At 37.3% G+C, this 25,635-nt stretch overlaps 2 protein-coding genes across 5 annotated transcripts in view; both read right to left on the reverse strand.

Moving 5' to 3' along the window:
- BPHL (biphenyl hydrolase like) overlaps nt 1–3,421 on the reverse strand; it is a 43,217-nt gene extending 39,796 nt beyond the window's left edge. Inside the window, exon 1 of the mRNA XM_006909305.3 lies at nt 3,250–3,421. Within this exon, the coding sequence (XP_006909367.1) occupies nt 3,250–3,356 (107 nt within the window). The 5' untranslated portion in view covers nt 3,357–3,421. The remainder of the gene's footprint in view (nt 1–3,249) is intronic.
- Nucleotides 3,422–5,036: 1,615 nt separating this feature from the next.
- The window catches only part of RIPK1 (receptor interacting serine/threonine kinase 1), a 33,073-nt gene continuing 12,474 nt past the window's right edge, over nt 5,037–25,635 (reverse strand). For all 4 annotated transcript variants that reach the window (XM_025044922.1, XM_006909307.3, XM_006909306.3 and 1 more), the window contains 7 exons: nt 24,455–24,683; nt 22,497–22,646; nt 16,241–16,317; nt 11,409–11,499; nt 9,973–10,542; nt 8,623–8,775; nt 5,037–7,032 (listed from right to left, as the gene is read on the reverse strand). In XM_025044922.1, the coding sequence (XP_024900690.1) occupies nt 6,746–7,032; nt 8,623–8,775; nt 9,973–10,542; nt 11,409–11,499; nt 16,241–16,317; nt 22,497–22,646; nt 24,455–24,683 (1,557 nt within the window). In that variant the 3' untranslated portion in view covers nt 5,037–6,745. The remainder of the gene's footprint in view (nt 7,033–8,622; nt 8,776–9,972; nt 10,543–11,408; nt 11,500–16,240; nt 16,318–22,496; nt 22,647–24,454; nt 24,684–25,635) is intronic.

Consider the following 25,635-nt stretch of genomic DNA (forward strand, 5'->3'; position numbering starts at 1 on the left):
GGCGTTAAGAGGGGTTGGTTTGGCGTTAGACACCACCAAGTTCACCAAGACCTCACCAACATCTACAAGGATGCCCACTCAGCTCCTTTTTATGAGAGCATTTCCTGATTCTCACTATATCAGTGGAGCTAAAACTTAGATTTGAAACATCTGGCAAACTTTCTTTTGAGTGCCTAATAAATTTTAATTATTATTATAACTATGCATATTTTTTTTTCTGGCAAACTTTTAAATCTCTGGATGCCCAGACTGCACTAAATCAACATCTCTGGGGTACGATCCAGGTATCTGTATATTTTTAAATCCCCAAGAGATTCCAATAGGTAACCCAGGTTAAAAATAACTGTACTGAGTTAATTTCTTAAAGGAGAAAAAAATCCTATCTCCCTTTTAAAAACAGCCTGTAGGAAGGCATGCTCAGCTAGAAAAGCTTGTCTTACCTGGTATTTGTCCTTGACTCCTTTTTTCTAGGAGGCTGGACAGGCAATTTTATGAAAGGGCAGGAGGCCTGGAGCAATACACCTGCATTCAGGTCCTGATTGAGGAGGCTGAGCTGCTCCCCTCAAAGAGTGAGCCTTTACTGTGGGGGGAGGTTAGAATGTAACAGTTTGGGGAAAATAATTAAAGTAAAAGTAACATTTAGTTTAATTATTAAACTAAATAAGGCACTCTGCTAAGAGTTTATCTTACTCATTTTTTCTATGTGACGTATATTATACTTAACCTAATTTTACCTCAGAGGAACCTGAGGATTAGAGAGTTTAGGTAATTTGCCCCATACTGCTAGTAAATTGCAAAGTCAAGATGAGAATCTGATCGCCTGACGCCAGAGCCGTTGGCACTTGGCACTTCCACACTTTGCTTAGAAATAAAAATAGGGGCTATTAATAAGATACATCCTCACTTTGAAAGTCCTACATAGCCTTTATATCTTGCATGTTTGGCTTTTTCTTTTGTATATTTTTTCTAAAGTAACCATTGGCTACGATAAAGTTACCCCCAGGCATAGATTTACGGGAATTTTGATGACATAATTTTACATCTTTCATACATTGTATTAGTATTTAGATATTCATATTTGTGCCATTACTAATTTTACCTACTAATTATTTCTTATTATGTCCCAGGCCTTTTACATTCATTGTCTCAAACCCTCAGAACAATTCTGCAAGGCATGCAGCTCAGAGAGGGTAAGTAACTTGCTTATGTTCATGTAGCTATGAAGTGGCAATGTAGCTGTTTGAACACCAGAAGCCATGTTTTTTCTGTAACCTCATAGCTGAAGAGTCCCCAACAGGGCTCCAGCACTGGAGCCATACTCACTCTGACTGCCAGAGAGAAGCTGGTGGCAGGCACCAGGGGTAGGAGAGTCTGATTCTCTGGCAGAGCAACCCAAGGTTGAACTCGGAAAACAGTTTTATTCGGGCAGGTTGTCAGGTTCTGTAAATTATTAACATCACAACTGTATGTAACATGCAATTCCAGGTAGAAGAGGCCTTTTTAAACTGGCCCTGGAACAAACCACCTTACAGATTATGAAATAAGAGTCAGAGTTCCAAACAACAGATTTAAAAACAAGTTTTTTGGAACACAACTCAATTGTAGGTTGGGCCCTGGCTGTCCTGAACCAAAGGTTTTACAGGAGTACTTTTACCTTACACTGGACTGCAGCTTTGTTTCCGGATTAACCAAAATCACTGCTTGTTTCCTCTCATTACGTGTCATATCAATTTGCAACTGCATTTATAAAATGGCAATTCAAAATGCAGAGAAATCTGTTTTTCAGAGATATTTTAGGAAGAATGATTTGCATTGCTAATAGATGGGCCTTTCTGCAATCATTAAATAACCTATTGTAACTCTGATATCACTACGACCACAATAACTTTACTTCAATCCCTTTCTGCAAACAGGAAACTGGATAAATCACCATTTTTCAGTGTTGATTTACACTGCTGAGGACACTAACGTATTTTTCCATCTGTATCAAAACAGTCCTTAAACTCTCTTCAAAGATCTAATAAAAAAGAACCTAAATCATGAAACTCAAGAACTAGTCAGTCGCAATATAAAAATGTCAGATTTTTCCTTTCTCCTTCTACCAAATTAAGTTTTCAAATGAGAAGTTTCCACATTAGATAAAGTTAGGTTCTAAATACCAGGTACCTAGTTAGCATTTGACTTTTCTTCCTAGTTCTAAAGGAAACTTACCCATCAATAGTTAATTGCATAATATGCGCTGTGGATGTTTGTGTGTATGTGAGCGTAGGTAGGTATGTAGGGAATAAAGCAAAGCAAGCTTCATGATGCAATATCCACATTTTCTGCGTAGTATCTCTTGGGACCATGGGCACCCGCTTTTAAGACAGTGGGTCAGAGATTAACCGTTTTTGTTGTTAGTTTATCACAAAGTGTGTGTGTGTTGGGGGGAGGTGGAGGGTGTCAAAAGAGAAAAAGGCATCTCCACAGACTTACAACATCAGAACCTCTGGGAGTCAGGCCCAGGAATTAAAGTTTTCCAGTTCCAAGGTGATTCTTCTGCACATTAAAGTTCGAGATCAGCAAAGAGAAGACTCCCGGACTTGGGACTCCTGACTATGACAGCTAATAGGTCACAGACATTCTCAGGCTGGTTTTGGATAATGAGAGATTGCCCCGAGGTCTGAAGGTCGGAAGACCCTGGAAAGTGCATCGGACTAAGAATAAGGGCCTTGAGGTTCTAATCACTGTCGTGAGTGTGTCTGTGACTAAGCAAATTACGTTTTCTCCCTGGGTTTCTTTCGTCTGCATAATGAAGGAGTTGGGCTCAACTGCCCAAACCCTTTACGGTTCCAGAGTCACAGAACTGAAGTGGAAACATGGCTGAATAGCTAGGCCAGAAGTGACAGACAGGGGAAGATCAACTCCACCGCCACACGCGCAGCCACCCCAGGCACGGTCACGATTAAAAAAGGGCGTTTATTTAAAAAATAATTTTCCATCCGAAGAAGTATGAAAAAGGACACACGGCCCATAATTGCACTACCTAGATGCCTGTTGACATTTAAAAAAAATAAAAATATACATGAATAAAAAAAAAAGACTATTAAAACTATTAGGAACGAATAAACAAACAGGGCGATGAGGTCGCGCCCACGGCCCGCACCCGGAGCCCGGCCGCCGGCCAGCCTGAGCCCCTCCCGCAGCTTCCTCTCCTCTCCCAGCCTGAGCGCACGCGCGCGCGCGGACGCGGGCGCCTGTCGCCATTACCCGAACGCAGCCGCTATCCCGGCCGCGGGAACGTAGGTCCAGGATTTCAGTGCCGAGCGGAGGAGCCGCAGCCCTTGCATGACCCGGCCACCAGGCACTGTCACCATGGTCTCAGGTAGCGCCAGCGCCAGGAGAGCGAGTGCGCCGAGGCTTATAGGCTGCGCCGCGCCGCCTGGCAACACGCATGCGCCGGGCCGTTGGAGCCCGGCCTCCTGGGCGCGGTCAGCTGGGCTCCCTCAGCTGGACTCTTGGCGGTAGCCAGCCGTGTCCCCGCTGATCTCTGACAGAGCTGGGACTCGGGGCCCCACGGGTACCCCCGCACAGGTCATCTTATCTTGAGGTGCCACCTCTAGTTCCGGAGGGGCACGTCCCCGTTGGCTCTATCCCGTCCCTCGCTAGGTCACCTGGCACTTTAGGGAGGCGAGGACGCTCCCTTCCCTCTAAGAGTGGGATGCCAGTCAAGGCTCCTGTGGGGCAGGTGGAGTTGGGAGGGGAGGGTGCATTTCCTTCTACAGATGATGGGAATATAAGAATTTCACACCCATTAGAATGGCAATTATCAGAAAACCTAGACGTTAATGTGTTGGTGAAATTGGAACCCTGTGCATCATTGGTGGGAATGTAAAGTGGTGCAATGGAAAATAGTATGGCAGTTACTTAAAAATTAAACAGAAATACCATATGATCTGGCAGGTCCACTCCTGAGCATATACCCAAAAGAATTAAGAGCAGGGTCTCAATATTTATACATTCATGTTCATAGCAGCATAATTCAGAATACCGAAAAGTGGAAGCAACCTATCAATGGACAAAGGTATAAATAAAATGTGTCTAAATATAATGGAATATTGTTTCACCTTAAAAAGGAAGAAAATTCTCACATGCTACAAAATGGATGAACCCCGAAGACATTAGGCTCAATGGCAAAAGCCAGACACAAAAGGACAAGCACTGTATGATTCCACTTATATGAGGTACTTAGAGCACTCAAATCCATAGATACAGAAAGTACAGTGGTGGTTGTCAGGGACTGGGGGTAGAGAAGATGGAGAGTTAGTATTTAATGGGTACCGAGTTTCAAATTTACATGATGAAAAAGTTCTGAAGTATGGTGTGATGGTAGCACAGCAATGTTAAGATTCTTAATGCCACTGAGCTATACAGTTGAAAATGGTTAAAGGTAAGTTTTATGTGTATTCTACCACAATTAAAGTTTTTTTCAAGACCATATAATTCAAGCCTTATAAAGGTTATAACTCTAAATTGAATATTCAGTGGAGAAAACTACTTTAATTCTGACTACCATTATGCCTTACCTTAACTGGAAATAAGTGGCAGATCCGTGGCTACTGTTTAGCCTTGGCTTGAATTATTCGAGATGACAACAGCTTTCTTGCCTATTTCATTATTTCTCCTCCAAGAGACCCCTTCCATTGTAATAGTCCTGCCCAAGATTAGTGTTTTCGTGGTACTTGGGCCTTGTACTGAACTCATCAGAAACAAATTTGGCTCTTTTCAGCCCAGTTTTTAGAGAGTAGGGGCTGAAAGATAGGCCTCTTAGCTATGTTCAGAGAACAGTAGTGCTACAGGCTCTCAGGGCAGTGAGCTTTCATCCTGAGAGACAAAATGCCCTGTCCAGAAGATTCTCCTCTTTTTACCATCAACTTCCTGTTTTGTCAATAGTTGGGTGAAAAGCGGAATATGTACATGAACTGCCAACCCAAGTGGTAAAGTCACAGTGGAAAGTTAAAAACTCTGATTTCCACAAACACACACATTTCAATGGCTTATATCTAAGGTACAAAATTTTATTTTTAAAAAGTCCATTAAAATACTTTCCATTTTTGCTTCTTAACATTGATCAATCTCTTTGGAATTTTAGTAACACTGCTAGGACATAGGTACAAGAGATACATTTAGAAAAAAAATCATCCAGCCCCTGCTTGGTAGCAGGGGACCCCTTTCCCCTCCAGTCTTCCTTTTGGTTTATGTAATCTAATGCTATGTGGCAATTAAGTATTGAGCCTAGATATGTGCGGCAAGAGAACCGAGAGGTTCATTATAGCAGTGCTTTTCTCAACGCAGACAATTTTGCCCTTCCAGGGAACATCTGACAATTTTTGTCACAACTGGGGATGGGGGACAGGGAGAATAGTGCTACTGGAATCTACTGGGTAGAGGCCAGGGTTGCTTCCAAACAACCTTCAATGCACAGGAGAGTCCCCCACAACAAAGAAGCATCCAGCCAAGATGCTAACAGTGCTGAGGTTGAGAAATTCTGCTTTACAGTCCCACTTCTGGGGTGGGTGGGTGGGATGTGTCTGCTGGGGCTGGAAATTTAGGGTCAGACCAACAATACTGTTATCACCCACCAAACACTAGAATCTGTTCTGACAGCCAGATTGCCCACACTGCACCCTTCTTTCCTTTCCTCCTGGGAAGGCTAAGCACAACAGCATACCCTCTCTGTTTAGCAAAGTGCTGGCAGTGATCCCGATGGTTGACTTCAGTCTTGCAGTCTTCTAGTTTCTTCCTGAGTTTCAGGTGGGCTTTGAAAGTTTGAGTGCTAGGCATAACAACCCAACTCCAAATCTATCTTTTTTTTTACATCATCACTCACAGAAAAAAAAAATGAAAATATTTCTACAGTATCTTGGGGTAAACTAAGAAGCTGTTCAACAGTGATCAGCCCTGAGGTTCCAGTCATAGCCGGGATGAAGAGAATATTCCCTTAATACCTGGCTCCCTCTTCTGGGCACACAGGTTGAGAAAGTGAATAAAGTATCAGAATGCTAAGCAAGAACTTAAAATTTTAATCAAGAATTTTTATAGTTGTCACAATTAGTAATTTCTTGCAACAAGTACCTGATATTTTCGCTTTTTTTTTTTGCCCCTTCTTAGTACTCCTTAAAATCTCTAGTTAGTTTATGAAGATTGCATGCATTTCTTGAAGCCTGTAGTGACTGATACAGCATTTGATACTCAAGTTAATAGGTCCTATAATTTATAATAAACTGTAGTTGTGACACACAAAAAAAAAAAAAAATAAAGAGAACTTAAAATTTTTCTGTACTTTCATTATAACAGGAGTCTGTGTAGAGAAGAGAACACAAAATAAGAAAGTTGATTTAGTTTACATTCACTGAATTTTTTTCTCGCTCAAATAAAAGTCCAGGAAACTGAATGAACAGCATAAATGAAGGTTATGGGAAGAACTGAAATTAAATGATTGTCCTCAAATCTCTCTTCTTTCCCTTTCAAAACCCAATTAGGCTTTTTTGGTTGGGGCTCAGCCATTAACAAGTCTTCCTGTTTTGTGGGTTGTTTGCTGTAGATTTTTTCACCATTCTCCAGTTGTGAGCTGCAGGAAATGACTTTTATGCAGATACAGAACCCATATCAGTGAGGAAAGAATTCTGGATGATCTGAAGCAGCACACTTTCAGTGGATTACTCATTAAGTGATTTACTCCATGCTGCCAAAGCCCCTTCTAGAATTAGTTCTGGCTGATGTATACCAAAGCGTTCAGAAGGTCTGTTCTTGAACACTGGTAGAGGGCATAGGTCAACTTTCCCACTGTAGCCCCCTTATTGCCTTCCCTCATCAGCCATTTTTGGAGCATCTGGTAAACCTTTTCTTTTAATCCATCTCGCTCATAGTCATGGTCAATTTCATCAATCTGAGATTCACTGAAGCCCAATTTACGTGCGCATATTTTCCAGCTCCTTCCTAGATTTTCCCTGACTGGGTCCAGGTGTTTATCGGTCAGACTAGTAGTATTACCTGCCAAAAAGAAAAGAGAAGAAGGTATCAAGCTGTAACCCATTTGAACCTCTATCAAGTGAAGAGTACGTGTGCACTACAGTGAAAAAGATAATTTCTTAATTACATAGCTGTTGACTCACTGGATGATACTTTCCATGGCTGCTAGCCCACTGGAATCTTTATGAATTAGAATAGGGAACCTCTTCTTCCTAGCAGATGCACCTCTGAGCCACAGCTGATGGCTTTGGGAACAAAACCTCTGCCTACTAGGCTGTTTTATATAACTTTAGCCAGAGGTCCTGTTTATGGTAGACTTTCCTGATGTAAAGGCGGAAAACACCACTTTTGTTCCTTTTGGTCATTTTCCACCTACATCTGGCCAGAATTAAGGTCATTCAACTCTTGATCCCTTTCACCCAACAGTTTATTTTCCTCTTACTTAAGGAAACTGTGACCACTAAGTGTGAATCTATTCAATCACGTCTTCCCTTGTCTTTAAGGGATGAGGCATCTACACTTTCCAAGGTCTGTTTTTGGACTCGTCCTTCCCCTATCTAACCACTGTCCTCTCTTCTCCTACAGCCATAATCTCTCTTTCTACTGGATCCTTCCCCTTAGCCCACCAAAAAAAGTAATAAAAGGAAACCAAAGGATAAAATAACCACCGCGAACAAACCATATTCCTTAATTCTCATCCTGCCTCAGTAAGCTGCATATAAGGAAAAAGGCATCTCAACCCTCATTCTTTCCTCAGCTCCCCACAATGCAGCTTTTCGTCATTACCAATGAATGTCAGCAGTCCAAAAAATCTCCCAAGATATTTGCTAAATTCCGTCACTACCTCTCTGAGGGAGAGAAAACTGAGTTTTATCAGATTCTCAAAGATACCCTTGTCTCCTCCAAATTTAGGAACCTCTGTTTTAGGTATTTTAAAGACTATCCTTCAAATGGGCCAGACAAAGGATTGGCAAACTCTGGCTTGTGGACCAAATCTAGCCTGCTGTAAACAAAATCTTATTGGAACACAGCCATGTACATATATATATTGTCCATGGCTATTGCACAACGTTGAGTTAAGCGGTTGCAACAGAGACCTCAGGGTCAGCAAAGCCCCAAATATTTACTATCTGGACCTTGACAGAAAACATTTGCCAGTCCTAGGGTTAATCAGAAAGCTGGGTTCTTAAATCATATTGTTTTGGCCTCATGACTGCTTCTCTCACATTGTGTTTTGGGAGAAATGTTATGAGCCTGCATAGAAGAACTCTATAAGAGAAAGCCCTCATTTTTATCACAGAGGTGCTGTTGAGGACATATTCTACTATTTACAGAATTCCATTTGATGAGAACCTGAGGGAGCTCTCTCTCCTACCTGAGTAGTAATATTAATGACAATGATGATTATGATAATTTAATACTTTTAGAGATCTTACTATATTCCAGGCAGCGTTCTAAATAAATTACAAAGAAATTACAGAGATATTTTACAGAGGAAACATGGGACAACTTTCAGGGAGAATCAGAGAAATTTGAGATTCCACTACATCCTTCTCAACAAGCAAGAAAGTTCAAGGTTCCTACACGATGGGTTCTTGAAGAGCATCTTACCAAAGATATCTAGGTACTTCGAAATTGACTCTTCTTTTGAATTCGTGTATGTGCTGTCCAGTAACAGAGAACTCCTTTCGCCAACCTCCATATAATTATTGTCTCCAATCTGAATGCCAGCACTGTTGTATATGGAACATTTTACAGACTCATCTGAATAGAAACACACAGGTAAGTTTCTAAATTGAAAGCAAGATAAAAAATACAATATAGCAAAGGGGCAGGGCTTTACTCCAAATGTTTATGTTAAATTATTTGTCCTATGCCACCCTGTAAATTCTTCTTTTTTAAAATGTGGAGGAACTATCTTGCATCCATTAGGATGGTTACTATCAAACAAAACAAAACAAAACAAAATAACAAGTATTGACAAGGATGTAGAAAAACTGGAACCCTTGTGTATTACTGGTGGGAATACGAAATGGTGCAGCTGCTGTGATAAATAATATGGTGGTTCCTCTAAAAATTAAGAAGAGAATTACCACATGATCCAGTAACTCCACTCCTGAGTATACCCCAAATAACTGAAAGCAGGGTCTTGAATAGGTATTTATACACCCATGCTCATAGCAGCATTATTCACAATAGCCAAAAAGTTGAAGCCACTCAAGTGTCCATCAACAGATGGATAAACAAAATGTGGTGTATACATATAATGGAATATTATTCAGCCTTAAAAAGGAAGAAAACAGATGAACCTTTAGGACATTGTACTAAGTGAAGTAAGCCAGGACAAAAACTGTATAATTCCGCTTATATGAGGTTCCTACATAGACATAGAAAGTAGAAGGTTGTTTGCCAGGGGCTGGGAGGAGAAAGGAGAATGGGAAGTTATTGTTTGAATAGTACAGAGTTTCGAAAAGTTTGAGAAGATGAAAATAGTTCTGGAGTTGGATGACGGTGATGGTAGCCTGACAATGTGGTTTTCATCACATATGGTAGTCTTTGGCCTATATAAGAAATAAAAATATCCAAGACTTATTTCTTATCTTCAGAAAACAGCAAGCAAGTAAAAGAATATAAGCAAATACTTTCACTTGCATCAGAAATTGGATATAATGGGACTACTGTGATTTGGGTTAGAGCTGAAGATGTCTACCAGTTTAAAGGACCTGTAAACCAACAATTTTAGGCAGCTGCAATAAATCCTACCAAAAGTGAAGTATGCCTGGGCCAAGTGATCATGATGGAGATTACTCCATGGTGGCAAGCTGTACCTGGCAGCTGAAGACTCTAAACAACGTGTCCTTTGTTACCTTATAGTCTACATCTACAACAGAGATAATGACTGTTTGATTTTCAGAATTAAAAAAAAAAAAAGATAAGATTGTGACTGAAAAGCCTGTTTACCTCTTGATGGCAGAGAGATGAATGGAATGGTGGGTAGGTTTCCCAGTAGGTTGGTCTCAGGCACTGGATTTTTATGCAGGCTTGGCATATGGCTTGGAGTTGGCCCATACCAAACTCTGGAACCTACTGTTCCCAGATCCAATGGTCTTGTTCCAAAACCATGTGGACTATAAGATCCATTGTTCCAGTATACTACTTGGGGTTGGCTGGTCAGCCCAGTTGGTTGGTGTACTGCATTACCATGACTGGTTGCACTGGAAGAAGCAAGGCCTTTTATCCTTGGGTTCTGAACATTCTCATAAGGTTTTGGCTGTGCAAAAGGGTCATGAGAGACTCTTCGTCTCCTTTCCTCTTCTCTATTGTAAGCCACATTCTGTCTGGGTTGCTGTTTTGTCTGTCCATCCATGCGGCTGCCAAAAAGATGGTAGTTGGCTTCCTCCTGGAGTTTACTCTGCAGGCTGAGTTCATTCTCCTCTTGCTGGTGCTCTGGGGAGGGAGCAAACCAGGACTCTTCCACGGGACCTATCCTGAGTCCCTGTGAACTATGCAGCGAACTGGGCTGTTCCGTGGCTGAGAAGAAATGATCGTCATTGGAGAGAGTTTCAAAAAACATTAAGAAATAACACCTCAGCCCCATATTAAATCTATACCTCACAAAAACATACTGAAAACTTTGAAAACAAGTACAAAGCATTTTTCTTTGTAGATGGCCTTTTTCTTTTATATGTAATAAGGAGCCCATGCCTTGCAGTGAGAGAGCACTAGGAAAATTATATCAAGCAACAGAAAAGAGGGTGTTACAGGAATGACCAAGGAAGAAAGGGACTTGTGTCACAGCAGAGCAGGTGGCTGTCCCCTTGGTGTAATGCAGGGTTGGAAAATAAGAGCGGCAGCTCTGTGCTAATCATTTTCCATGGGTTCTGGCATTCTTTAAAAGCCCTATAAGAGTAGAAGCAATTGTGATTTGATGAGGTTTAAGAGGTTAAGTGATTTGCCCCAGAACATACAAATGAACAGACAGTAGCCTCAACATCCTATACTCTGCCTTCCCTTTTGTTATAAGGAGAAGAGTATCCCTGCTTTAATCTGAGAGCAACCTCTCTGCTTGTACTCTGGATCTAGTTATTCCCTTACCTTCTCAAGTACTTTGCTTCCACATAGGTCCCCTTCTTTTTCCTGAACCATCACTTTCTCCCTATCAGATATATTAGGACTCTTATGTTCAGGATACTTTATGATTTTGGTAAACTCAATGTTACTTCATATTTCAAATATAGGCATCTTGACTCTCAAATATGTTATAAATTCCTTTAAGGCAGGTGTTAAATTTTATATCTTCTGTTTCTCATATGGTTGTGAATAGTATTTTAGAGAGTAGAGTGAATGAATGAGCAAACAAATAAGTGGATAAATAGATTTTTAATCATCGAAGTTACCTGAATTTGACCTGCTTGGCGGTATTGCTACGCAATCCATTTGGAGTGATTGCATTCTCTTCACAATTTCATTTTGGCTAGGATACTCTTTCTATAATAAAGGGCATAGATATATACGTTAGTAAATAGTAGAAAATAGTTCCAGAAAATTACTACCAGAAGGTAGGAATTTCATAGTTCTAGCAAGCAGTAAATATTAATACAACAACAACAACAACAACAACACATTTTTCCCAAATAGCCAAAACAATCTTAAAAAAGAACAAACTTGGAGGGCTCACACTTTCTGATTTCAAAACACTCTACAAAGCTATCGTAATCAAAACAGTATTGTATGACCTAAGGACAGACATCTAGACCAATGGAACATAACAGAGAATCCAGAAATAAACCCTTGCATAAATGGTCAATTGATTTTTGGTAAGGGTGCCAAGACCATTCAGTTAGGGAACACCAAATATCCACATGTAAAATTTAGATCCTTACCTTTCAACATATACAAAAATTAAATCAAAATGGATCAAAGACCTCAGCTTAAGAACTAAAACTATAGGACTATTAGAAGAAAACATAGGAGAAAGTTTCAAGACACTGGATTTGACAATAATTTCTTGGAGATGACACTAAAAGCGTAGGCAACAAAATAAAAATAGATAAATTGGCCTACATCAAACTTAAAATCTGTGCATCAAAGGACACTAATAAGAGAATGAAAAGACAGCCCACTGAATAGGAAAAAAATATTTGCAAATCATATATATCTGTTAAGGGATGAATATTTCAATTATATAAAGAATTTCTACAATTCAACAACAAAAAAACAAACCCAATTAAAAAACTGGCAAAAAGCTTAAGTAGACATTTCTCCAAAGGATATATACAAATGACCAATAGGTACATAAAAGATGCTCAACTTCATTAGCCATTATGGAAATGCAAATCAAACTCACCATGAGATATATAGAACTTCATTAGAATGGCTATTATTAGAACAAAATGAAGTGTTGGTGAGAATGTAGAGAAACTGGAAGGAACCCTTGTGCATTGCTGGAGGGAATGTAAAATGGTGCAGCCATTATGGAAAACAGTTTGATGGTTCCTCAAAAAGTTAAACACAGAATTATCATACAACCCAGCAATTCTACTCCTAGGTATATACCTGAAAGAACCGAAAGCAGGACTGAAAAAGATACCTGTATACCAATGTTCATAGTAGCATTATTCATGATAGACAAGAGGGGCAAAACCCCAAATATCCATCAATAGATGAATGAATAATCAAAATGTGATATATACATACAATGGAATATTGTTCAGCCTTAAAGAAAAACGAAGTTCTGATACATGCTACAAAATAGATGAAACTTGAAAACACCATGCTAAGTGAAATATGCTAGACATAAAAAGAAAAATATTACATGGTCCCATGTCTATGAGGTACCTAGAATAGACAAACTCATTGAGACAGAAAGTAGAATAGAGGTTACGAGGAACTGGGGAGAGAAAGGAATGGAGAACTGTTGTTTAATGGATGGAATGTTTCTATTTGGGATAAAAAAAATGGAAATAGATACTAGTGATAGTTGTGAATGTACTTAATATGCCACTGAACTGTACACTTAAAAATGATTAAGGTGGTAAATTTTGTTATGTATCTTTACCGCAATAAAAAAAAAAATTTTTTTCCTCCTATAAAAGTAGTAATACTCATAAAAAATACAGAAAATGTAGGGAATTATATTTTTTAAAAAACTTACATATAGTGCCTTCACTCAAAGGAAAAAATAACATTTTGGTATTTCCTTCGTTTTTTTTTTTACTAGTCATATTTACATTTTATCATAGGTAGGTGTTCCAAAACATTCCCTGAATGAACTCATATAGTGATTTGAAGGAGAGTAACAAGGGATATTAATTATGTACAGAGTTTGTAGCATTTTGTATATTACATTTTATTTAATGTGATAAGCATCTTTATGTTATTTTAGTTTTATAAAAGCAATTGTTTTCTTTTTATATTATTTATTACATAAAATATATAAGTACAAATTCATTTTAAAAGACTCAAACTATGCAGAATCACACAGGACAACATATTAAAGTTGTTACTTCAAACCCCCACTCTTTTCCATTCCCTAGAGGTAATCCTTATTCAGAGTATGTTGTACATCCTTTTATTCTCTCTAGATAATTGTATATATATATTCCGAAAACATACAAATACATATATTTGAGATTGAAGGCTCACCCTCTAAGTTTTGACTTAGTTTTTCATTAATAGGTCTTGAAGATCTTTCTCTATCATTATATATTAGTTTCTACCTCTTATAAATGGCTAGGTAGTGTTCTGTAGTTTCAATGAATCATAATTTAGTATATCTACTTATAAATATTTGGGTCATTTCCAATTTTTTACTCTTAAAAACTAAGGTGGAAAGAATTCTCGAAGCTAAATTTTTGAGCGCACATGTGAATAGGATAGATTACTGAGTGGAACTGCTGCAAAAGTTATGTGCTTTTAAAAGTTTGATGGATGCTTCATCTTTCAGTAAACTTCACCAATTCATACTCTTAACCAATACCGCATGAAATTGCTGGCTATTCTGCATTTTCACCAACACCGATATTACCAATCTTTCAAAACTGTTATCAATCTAATGGATGAAAAACTATAATCAGTTCATTTTGCTTTTCTCAGTGAAGCCACTTATCTTTTCCAACCTTCACTGTCTATTGATGGAATAACTTTGTTTATATTTTATTCAGAATTTCACATCTATAGAAAGTGAGTGAGTGGTCTGTAATTTTCCTTTCTTATATCTTCTTTATCAAGTTTGGGAATCAAGGTTATGCTAGTCTCATAAAATGAGTCTGGGAGAGTTCCTTCTCTATTATCTGGACAAAGTTTTATAATATTGGGAAAATTTATTCACTGAATATTTGGTATATATCACTGATGAAGCAATCTGATTGATTGTGGAATTATTTTTGTGGGAAGAATTTCCATCACTGATTCACTCTCTTTTAATGGTTACAGGAATATTCAGGTTTTCTAACTTTGAGTCAGTTTTGTAAAGTTATACTTCTTTCTAGAAATTTATCCATTTTATCTAACTTTTAAAATCAATTATCAAAAAGTTTTACCTAATATCCTCTTAATACTATTTTGATGTCTACAGGAGCTGTAGTGATGACTCTTCATTCATTTCAGTCTTGTTTTTCTTGACAATCTTAATTAGTTGATTTTTCTATGTCACTAATTTATGCTCTTATTATTTACTGCTTTCTATTTGCTCTAGGTTTATTTTGCTATCTTCTCTAGATGAATGCATGGCTAATTCATTTTCAGCCTTTCATATATATATGACTATATTAGTAAGCATTTCTTTGCAAAGTGTGTTTTGTTTTAATATGTAGTGTTTTTGTTAGCCTTCAGTATCAAACATTTTCCAAATTCCATTTTTTTTTTACCTAAAGGGTATTTAAAAGTATGTTTCTTAACTTCTAATCACATGAGATTTTCTAATTATCTTTTAATTTCTAACATAACTGAAATGCAGTCAGAGAACAATCTTTGTATGATTACAATCCTTCAAATTGGTTGAGACTTGTTTTATTTCCCAGTACATTGTCAACTTTTGAAAATTTTCTGTATGTTCTTGAAAAGTCTCTAAAGGTAACTATTCTGTAGTTATAAGGTGCAATCTTTTATATATTTCCAAATGTGTTCATTATGTTCTTCAAATTTCCTATATCCTTACTGATTTTTTAATGTTTATTCTAACGAATAAAGAGAAATCTGTATTAAAATCTCCAACTTTGATTATGGACGTCTATTTCTTCTTAGAGTTCTGTCAATTTTTGCTTTGTATATTTTGAGGGATATACATTTTTAAAGCCATTATCGCCTTTGTGAGTTAAACCTTTTATCATTATGAAATATTATTTATTATTGTAGTAATGCTTTTTTTGCCTTAGTGACTATCTTTAATAATATCCTTTTGAATGCTTTCTTAGTTTGCATTAAATATCTCTCTTTTATATTGTAAAAATCTGGCAATTCTTGATTGTCTAATTTTTTCCTTTTTTTTTGTATTTTAAAATCGTTGTTTGACTGTTTTATTCACTGTAGTTTCCCTTTCATGACTCTAGCAGTATCTTGCTGCAAAACTCATGACAGTAGTTTGTTTCCTGAGTATGAATGTAGGGAAGGTCTCTGTTTCTCTTTGTTGGTTAGTTGGTAACAGTTTTTGACATTACCTCTCTGAACCCAGAAATCAAACTCACTGCTTCAGCAGAGGCAGATGCTGCACCCATTTGTTGCTTAACACAAGGAAGTTAGGGGGAGAAGCCAACTTTTATAACTGGCAAAATTGTGGATCCCAAATAACTCTGTCAGTGCTCAGGTGACCATGCTATTTCTTCTGTGTATGGTCTCAAGACTTGCCCTTCCAGTACTCTTCTTCAGCATTATGTTTTGAGTTAGCTTTTCTTTTTCTGTTATATGTCTCAGAAAATATAATTTCTATCTTTCAAGAATTCCTCAAAATGACTGATCTACCTACAATACTTTCCATTCTATTCCAGAGAAGTTGTGCTTTTGTTTTCATATTAATACATATATTTTCTCTCATTTCATTAGTTTTGAAGGAAGAATGGGTCCAGTGTGCCAAATTGATGATAGCTGCATAAAATTGCTAATTTTGTTTTATGAGGTTATCAAGCTAGCTTACCTCAAATCTCAGTACCAAATTATATTGCTATGGTTTTCATGATTGAAAATAGAAATGCTTTGATATGTTAACATTTTTAGCATTTGCTATATTACCTACCTTTAAACTCTTTACATCTTCTTCTACATTTTCTTCTAATTGAGATAAATAAAAAGGCCTAAAATTTTCTTCGATGCCTATATAAGAAAAATAGTACTTTAAATTTCTTAAATATTTTCTAAAATAAAATTAAAATACTGGTCCTCTATTTTGAATTACTTACCTTAATCTGTGGACAAAGCAGTAAAATAAAATTTTAAATGCCAAATCACTGCCTTTCATGAAAAGACTAACAAGATTAATTACTAGGTAGCCGGAATAAGAACTAGGATTACACTGGAAACCAAGGGCTTCTAATAGCATGTAGTTTCTCTGGCTGCAGCACAAAGCTCTTTCTAGTGTGAGTTAATCTCCAAGTGAATAAGGATGGGTAGACTCTTTGTTTCTGTCTCTCTGGCATCAGCTTTATTATCAGATGGAAAACTCATAATAAGGATTTGATATACAGAGTTAGAGCTGTGAGCTCTAAAAGAAAAAGACAACATCCACTTTCGTGACAACAGAGTAGACGTACTTTTTCTTATTTCTCTAAATACAACAAGGACCCCTAGATATTATATGTAAATATATAAGGAGACTCTAGAAGGAGGCAAGACAAAGTCTGACCAGCTAGGGACTTTGGGATCTGAGGCAAGACATGGCAGTGAGTTCACTGGGTTTTCTTTTTGCCTCATAGATCCCAGACATAGATCTGAAGAGGCTGGCAACACAACAAAAACCTGCTTTTTCTAGCCAGAAGACTGAGCAAAGGGCAGCCTAGCAAGGCAGAAAACCTTTAGTCAACAACCACAATCCAGCCAAACGACACAGAAAATACTGTTGCTCCACCCCCACCATTACCAGCAAAGGTTGAGTGTGAACACAGAGTTCCAACCTCCTGAGACAGTAACAAGGTGCCCCAACACCCCCCCACCAGGGAGATGTGAGAGAGGTCCAAAGAGGAAGCCAGGGCTTTCCTTCCTGACAGATGGTAATGAGCTCCTCCATTCCTGTGGTGTCAGTGGACTACAAGGGCAGACTGGACTTGCAACCTCACCTTCCAGTAACAAAATACCCCTTTGTTATCCCAATGGGGACGTGTCTGAAGAGGCCACGGGGGAGTCAGGACTTTCCCCTCCAATGCATTGTCCAAGGAAACCATGCAGACTCCACTGAAACTCCTACCCCTGACCAGCAATAATGAGGAGCCCCCCACCGACTTCAGGTGTCAAAAATACCACGGGGAGAACCTGGACTTCCCTCAACCTGGCACTAAAAAGGTGGTAAAACCATTCCACTGCCAAAACCATGTCAGAGAAAGCCAGCTATGACAGAAGGCTTGAAGATGATCCAGAATCTCATAACTTGTTAAGAAGAACTTGTTAAGCAGTTTCAAAAGAAAACTAAGAACCAGGAGGATCTCAAACTGAATGAAGAAAAGATAGTCAATAGATGCCAACATTGATATGACAGAAATGTTAGAATTATCTTTCAAAGATTTCTAAATAGCCATAATAAAAATGCTTCAATAATCAATTATGAATAAGCTTGAAACAAATGAAAAAAAAAAAAAAACAGAAAGCCTCAACAAAGAAACAGAAGATACACAAGAAATTTCTATGAAATTTTAGAACTGAAAATACAATAAACCAAAGTAAAAAGCTCAGTGTATGAGCTCAACAGCAGAATGGAGAGGACAGAGGAAAGTCAGAAAAGTGGAAGACAGAACTATAGAAAAGACCCAATCTGATCCAGAAATAAATAAATCTGATTTATTTCTGAGAAAGAAATAAACTGAAAAAAAAAAAATGGATAGGGCCTCAGGGACATATGGGACTATAACAAAAGATCTAGTATTTCTATCATCAGAATCTTGGAAGGAAAGGAAAAAGAGAGTAGAGCTATCAGGCACTCTAAGAAATAATGGCTGAAAGCTCCCCAAATTTGACAAGGGACATAAACCTATAGATTTAAAAAGCTGAGCAAAACCCAGACAGAATAAACCCCAAGAAATCCATAACAAGAGAAATAATAATTAAATATCTGAAACATAGAGACAAAGAAAAAATTTTGAAAGAAGCCAGAGAGAACTAATACCTATAAGAAAAAAACAATTAGAACGACAGAGGATTTCTCAGCTGAAACCATAGAGGACAGAGAAAGTGGCATAATATTGTATAAGTGCTGAAAGAAAAAAACTATCAACCCAACTATCGACCCAGAATCCTACACCCACCAAAAACATCCTTCAAGATATTCTCAAATGAAGGCATACTAAGAGAATTTGTCCCCAACAGATACATCATAAAAGAATGGCTAAAGCAAGTTCTCTAAACAAAAAGGAAATAATTATAAAAAGAAAAAAAAAAAAAAAGATACCTTGGAATGTCATGGAGGGAGAAAAAAAATGTGTGGTATATTTAAAAAAAAAATTTGGTCTTTTCCCCAGGTTTGGTTGGCTCTGGTCAGGGAGCTCCCCAAATCTCTAGAATCTCCTAAATGATAAGAATGTCTTTCGTATGCTAACGAGATGGGTTATGACTGGAGGGGTGAGGGAGGCTAGATAGCTTCAGGATGGGAGCTGGTCACCAGAAACATCTACCCATGATTTCAGGGTTGGAACTTTCAGCACTATCCCATGACCTCCAGGGAGGGGAAAGGGACTAGAGATTGAGTTCAATCACCAATGATTTAATCAATTATGCCTACCTAATGAAAGCTCCATGGAAATCTCTAAACAATAGGGGTTGGAAAACTTTCAGGTCAGTGAATATACTGAGATACTAGGAGAGTGGCATGCCCAGAGAAGGCATGGGAGCTCTGTGGCACCTGTCCCTCGCCCCCTTCCACATACACAATACACTGATTTATGCATCTCTTCCATTTGCCTGTTGCTGCATTGTATCCTTTATAATACACCAATAAATGTAAGTAAAATATTTTCCTGAGTTCTGTAAGTTGTTCTAGTGAATTATCGAACTTGAGGAAGTGCTTTGAGGACCCCAAAATTTGTATTCAGCTGTGCAGAAGTGTGGGTTGCCTAGGCACCATATTTGCATCTGGTGTCTGAAATGGAGACGATCTTGCAGCAGCCCTTAAACTTGTGGAGTCTGATGATGACTCTGGGTAGTTAGTGTCAAAAAAATTTTTTGAAACTTTTAATTAGTGATCTTTTTTTCCTTTATATATTTTTTTTATTTCTCAGTAACAACCAGCACACAATATTATATTAGTTTCAGGTGTACTAGTGTCAGAATTTAATTGAATTCTAGGATACCCAGTTAGGGAAATATTCGTTGTCAATAGTAGTATCGGAAAAAAAGACACCACAACACAGCAATCCAAAATATGGGTAAATACAATAGGCTTTCTTTCTCCTCTTGCACTTTCTAAACTATAACTGATCGTTGATGCAAAATGTAACACTGATGTGCTCTAAATGTATGTAGAGTAGATATTTAAGGCGATTACATGGAGAGAAGGGAGAAAAGTAATGGGAGTAAAGTTGTATATTTCACTCAAACTAGTAAAGTGACAGTAAACTGTGTAATGTATGTATAGATTATGTAATACCTACAGCATCCACTAGAAACACTGTACTTAAAAATACTGTAATTAAAAATGGAATTCTAAAAAGTATTCAAGAACCCACAGGAAAGCAAAAAAAAAAAAAAAAAAAAAAAAAAAAGAAAAGAAAAAGAAAAACAAAATGAAAAACAAAAAGAATTTAAAAAAACAAAATAGAAAAATAAACAAAAAAACAAAATGGCAGACATGAGCCCTAATATATCAATAATTGCATTAAATATAAATGATCTAAAAAACACTTATAAAAAGATAAAAGATTGGCAGAATAGATTAAAATAAATGACTCAGCTACATGCTGTTACAAGAAACTCACATCACATATAATGGTTATAGGCAGTTTAAAATAAAAATGAGGAAAGATATGTCATGTAAACATTAATAAAAGGAAAGCAGGGTGGCCATATTAAGATCCAATAAAGTAGACTTCAGAGAAAAGAGGATTACTGGAGACAGAAAAGGACATTTATGTAATGATAAAAGGATCAATCCATCAAAAACTAGCAATCCTAAATGTATATGTACCAAACAATAGAGATTCAAAATATATAAAGCTAAAGAAGATAGAACTAAAAGCAGAAATAAATTCACAATTAGAGTTGGAGACTTGAACACCTCTCTCTCAACAATTGAAAAAACACAGAAAAACCAGTGAAGATTTAGAATTCAACAACATTATCAATAGGATGTAAACAAGATTTATAAAATACTCTACCACAATAACAGCAGAATACCCATTCCTTTCAAGTGCCCACAGAACATATACCAAGATAGACAATATCCTAGGCCATAAAATAAACCTCAACAAATTTGAAAAAACCGATACTTACAGAATGTTTTTCAACTACAGTGAAATCAAGCCAGAAATCAATAACAAAGATAACAGGAAAACCTTCAAACTCTTGGAAACTAAACAACACATTTCTAAATAATAGATCAAAGAGAAAGGCTCGAGGAAAATAAAAATTGCACTGAAGTAAATAAAAATACAACATATCAAAATTTGTAGGATGCAACTAAAGTAGTGCTGAAAAGGAAATGGATGGTATTAAACATACACATTAGAAAAGAGAAAAGGTCTCAAGTACAGATTAGTAATCTAAGTTCTCATTTCAAGAACCTAGGAAAAAAAAGAGCAAAATAAACAAAAAGCAAATAGAAGAAAGGAAATAATAAAGATAAGATCAATGAAATAGAAAACACAGAAACAACAGTGAAAATCAAAGCTGGTTCTTTGAAAAGATCAGTAAAATTGATAACCCTCAAAGAAGACAGACAAAGAAAAACAGAAGAAACTAATTACCAATATCAGGAATGAAATAGGGACTATCGCTACAAACCCAGCAGATATCTAAAGGATATGGGATACTACAAACAACTTTACACATATAAATTTTACAACTCATATGAAATAGACCATCTCCTCCAAACATACAAAGTACCACAACTACTCTGCTATAAAATAGGTCAGCTGAATGGCCCTGTAACTATTAAATAAATTGACTTCATAATTTGAAAACTCCCAAGAAAGAAATCTCCAGGCGCAGATGGTTTCTACCAAACTTTTAAATAATTAACATCAATTATACACATTCTCTGCCAGAAACAGAAGAGGAGGAAATACTTTTCAATTTATTTTATGAAGCCAATATTGACTCTGACATCAAAACCTAACAAGATCATTCAAAAAGTGGAAAGCTATAGACCAGTATCCTCATGAATATACATGCCAAAAGTCTTAAAATATTGCCAAGGGGATTTCAATAAAATAGACTTTAAAACAATAGCTATAACAAGAGACAGAAGACCTAGTAATTCCACTTCTGGGCATTTATCCGAAAAAATCCAAAACACTACTTCGCAGGGACATGTGAGTCAATATGTTCATTGCAGCATAATTTACAACAGCCAAGATATGGAGGCAACCTCAGTGTCCATCAGTAGATGAGCAGATAAAGAAGAGGTGGTATAGATATACAGTGGAATCTTACTTAGCCATAAAGAAAAGACTTAAATCTTGCCATCTGCAATAACATGGATGGACCTAAAGGATACTGTGCTGAGTGGAGTAAGTCAGACAGGGAAAGACAAATGCCATATGATTTCACTTATATGTGGAAGCTAAAAAACAAGGTAAACAAATAAACAAAACAGAAACAAACTTATAAATGCAAAGAACATTCTGATGGTTGCCAGAAGAGAGGAATGTTGAGGGGTGGGTGAAAAAGGGGAAGGGATTAATAAATACAAATTAGGAGTTACAAAATAGTCAAATAGTCATGATGATGTAAAGTACAGCATAAGGAATAGTCAATAACATTGTAATAACTAAGTATGGTATCGGATGGGTATTAGATTTATCAGGGTGATCACTCTGTAAGTTATATGAATGTCTAATCACTATGTGGTACACCTGAAACTAATATAATATTGTATGCCAACTGTAATTGAAAAATAAAAAAAATTATTTTAAAAAATTAATTATGAAAAATAACAAAGAGGGTGTTATGTGCCTTCATGGTCTGGGGAGAGATGGCATCTTTTCATTGAACTAAATAACTGAAATCTAGAATATGAGTTTGAAGTCACAAGTAGAACTCAGTTTTCTGAAGACTCAAAGCAACTTCCTGACAACCTCTCACTAGGAAAATCACCACATAGGTGATTGTGCAGTCATAAAAGATGCCCTTACCAGCAAATGTTGGCCGAACTTCTGGATTCGCTTCCCAGCATTGCTTCATGATATTGATAATCTCCTTTGGACAGTTCTCAATGATGTCTTCCACATCTGGCCTGTTCCCAGATTTAATGCACATTATCAACTGCTGCTCACAGATAGCATCTATAAAGCAAAGAGGAGCTTAAGTTGAGGCTTTCTTTCAGGTCCTGTTCCTCTCAGGCAGGGAGATAACAGAACTTGGACAATGCCATTAATCTCTCTTTGCCTAGGGTCCACTTTTAGTATAGATACCTGATCTGATAGGCACAGAATAGCCCTGTGGCAAGGAGCTGACATAGTCCATTGCAGTAATAATTAAACAGAATTTTAATTTCTGTATTTGAAAGACAGAATTCACAAGAAAGCTGCCTCCTGGTAGAATGGAATATTAATGAGTAACTTAAAATAGAGTGATAATTGCCATTCAAGAAATAAGTACAAGGGATTCTCTTAACACGATCTTTACTAGAAGGTCAGAGAATGCTTTGAGTTCAGAAAAATAAGCGGGAGTTATCCAGGTAAAGAATGGGAAGGGGGACTCAGAGGTGAAGATTCTGGGCTAGGGAAATAGGATATAAATAGATTGGGAGTTCCAGAAATCATAACGTATCCCAGAAATTGTGAGTAGTTCGGTATAAAAGCATATTAACTAAGGAAAGAGAAGTAAGAAATAAAGGCATAGAAAGAAGCAAAAGCCAAATTAGAAAGAGCCATTATTCCATAATGAGGAATTTAAACTTTATACTTAAGCTTAAGGCCACAGGGAGCCTTGGGACGATTTTAAGCAGATGAATGAAATGGTCATATTTCCTTTTGGGACAACCAGTTGGCTGAAATGTGAATGGAAGCCATCTTTTTTGGGCTGGCAAGTTGGGCTGCAGTGTGAATGAAGGTGGATGTGTATGAGGAGACTGCAGCAGAAATATAAAGTGTTTGAACTAAATAGAGTATAGTGGTAATAAAGAGAAGTAGATGGGTTTAAGATGTAAATTGAATTATATATATACTTTGAATTTATAGGTTTTGATGACTGATTGGATGTGGCAGATGAGGGACAAGGTTGAGTCTGGGATGACCAAGGCTTCTGGTCAAGCAACTCAGTAGATAGATGGTAATGCCATCTGCTGAACATAAGAAAAGAAACAAGCCTGTGTGGGCTACAGGGAGAGCATGAAGAAGATAAATTTGTTTAGAGGGATGTTGCTTTAGGGTTCCTCTGGTTACATGTAATGAATCTAAGACAACTGGATATCCAGGCCAGGGCTAGAGATAAGAGATTTGAGAGGCATGGGCAAAGAGATGATCATTAAACCATGGGAGTGAGAGTAATAATCACGAAAACAAGAATAGATAGGAAACTGTCCTTTAGTGTAGGCACTTAACAAACTGAAAAATGACACTTTATGTATCTGTTCTCCTGCACAAACCATGTCTTTCTCATCTTTATATTCTCAATTCTGATTAAAGTACTCATGTAAGTATGAAATGACTTAATTCTTGAATTAGTGAATGGATGAATATATGAAGCATATGACTTGCAGTACGAAAGGGTAAGTCCTCATAAGCTTCAAGTAAGTTTTCCCATCCAGGAAGAATCTGGCAATTTTATAGCACCTCCTAAGCTTAGATGCATTATCAAGGCTCCTATTTGTCTTGTGATCCCTGATTCCTAAACTAAGATTACTCATTCAGTCAACAAAAATTTATTGAGCACCTACTATGTTCCTGGCAGTATGTATACAGATACTCAGCAAATAGCACTGAATAAACCAGGTGTGGTCCCAGTCCTTGTAGAGCTTACAGTCTAGGGGGTAAGACAGACATTAAATGAACAAACAATTATAAGCATTAACTGACTTCAAAAAAGGCCATTATTTCATTTAGCAAGTTTGTATTAAAACTGAAATCCCACTCCTTTATAAATGTCTTACTTTCATATGGCTCCTTATGTGCAAATATTGCCCAAAGTACTATGGCAAAGCTGTACACATCTGACTTCTCCGAGGGCCTTGCATTGATGTCATTCAGGTGCTCAGGGGCCATGTAATATAGGGTGCCACCATTTTTTTTTGAAGAACTATTCACTTTCCTCTGTTTGTTATCTTCCTCTTTAGTCAGCTTACTCCATGTTTTAAAGGAAGCAACACCAAGATCAGCTATCTGCAAGAGATCAAACCAATGAGAATGTTCTTGCTATAAGCAAATCAGATTTGTCTTTAAATTTCGGGCTTATCCAACAGATGTAAGATACAGTGAATTTTCCAGAAATGGTTGCACTGGATAGGTTTAAAACAGTAATATCTAGACAGACTCATAGAAACTTTGTGTTTCCTCAGCTATCTGGAAAATCACCCCAAAGAAATGTCATGTGAAATTCTGGTATCTCAATTGTTATACAATTAAAAAAAAGCGGGGGAGGAGGGAATTTGCTAGGAGGATTGTAAAGGGAGGGAGGAAGCAAAATAGAAGACATTTCTGACATGAACAACAACAAAACATATTTGTTCTAATTCCTCACTCTGCGTGTTTTTCAATTATTCCTGGAGCTAGGAAAAAAAAGTATTTTCTTCTCAGTAGACCTGTGTAGCAGACAGTGACGAAGTACTGCACCTTCTGTTTCTCCTAATGGTGTCCAGAAGACCATGGATGCAAGTTCCCAAGGATTCCAAAGATACACTGATAAGGACTGTATTGCTACTTGTTTTGAGGTGATAGCCTGAACCTAAGAGAAGATGGGATGGGAAGGTGGAGAAAAACAGACAAAAAAGCAGAGAAAAAATACCAAAGGCAGAACAAAACAAACAGTGAAGTGAGAGGGCAAACTGACAGAACAATACAGTTAAGGAGAAATCAAAAATGACAGTTTCACTTCTGCCTCCTTGAATCCGAGCATTTGAGATGAATTTTGGTATGCAATTGTGTAAAAACCACAGATTCTAACCCAGAACATAAGAGAATATAATATAAAGAAGAAACCTTCCTTCAAAGACAGAAATAAAAATCCGTCTAAGACTAGAACGAAAGTGTCGGAAGAAGAATCTTCTAGCAGAGAGGGATGCCTGCGAAAGCAGTTCCTGGTCCCTCCCCCAGGCCACTTCCCCTTTCAGATTCT

This window comes from Pteropus alecto, unplaced genomic scaffold (assembly GCF_000325575.1).
Source record: "Pteropus alecto unplaced genomic scaffold, ASM32557v1 scaffold121, whole genome shotgun sequence".
In the NCBI taxonomy this organism is placed as follows: Eukaryota; Metazoa; Chordata; class Mammalia; order Chiroptera; family Pteropodidae; genus Pteropus; species Pteropus alecto.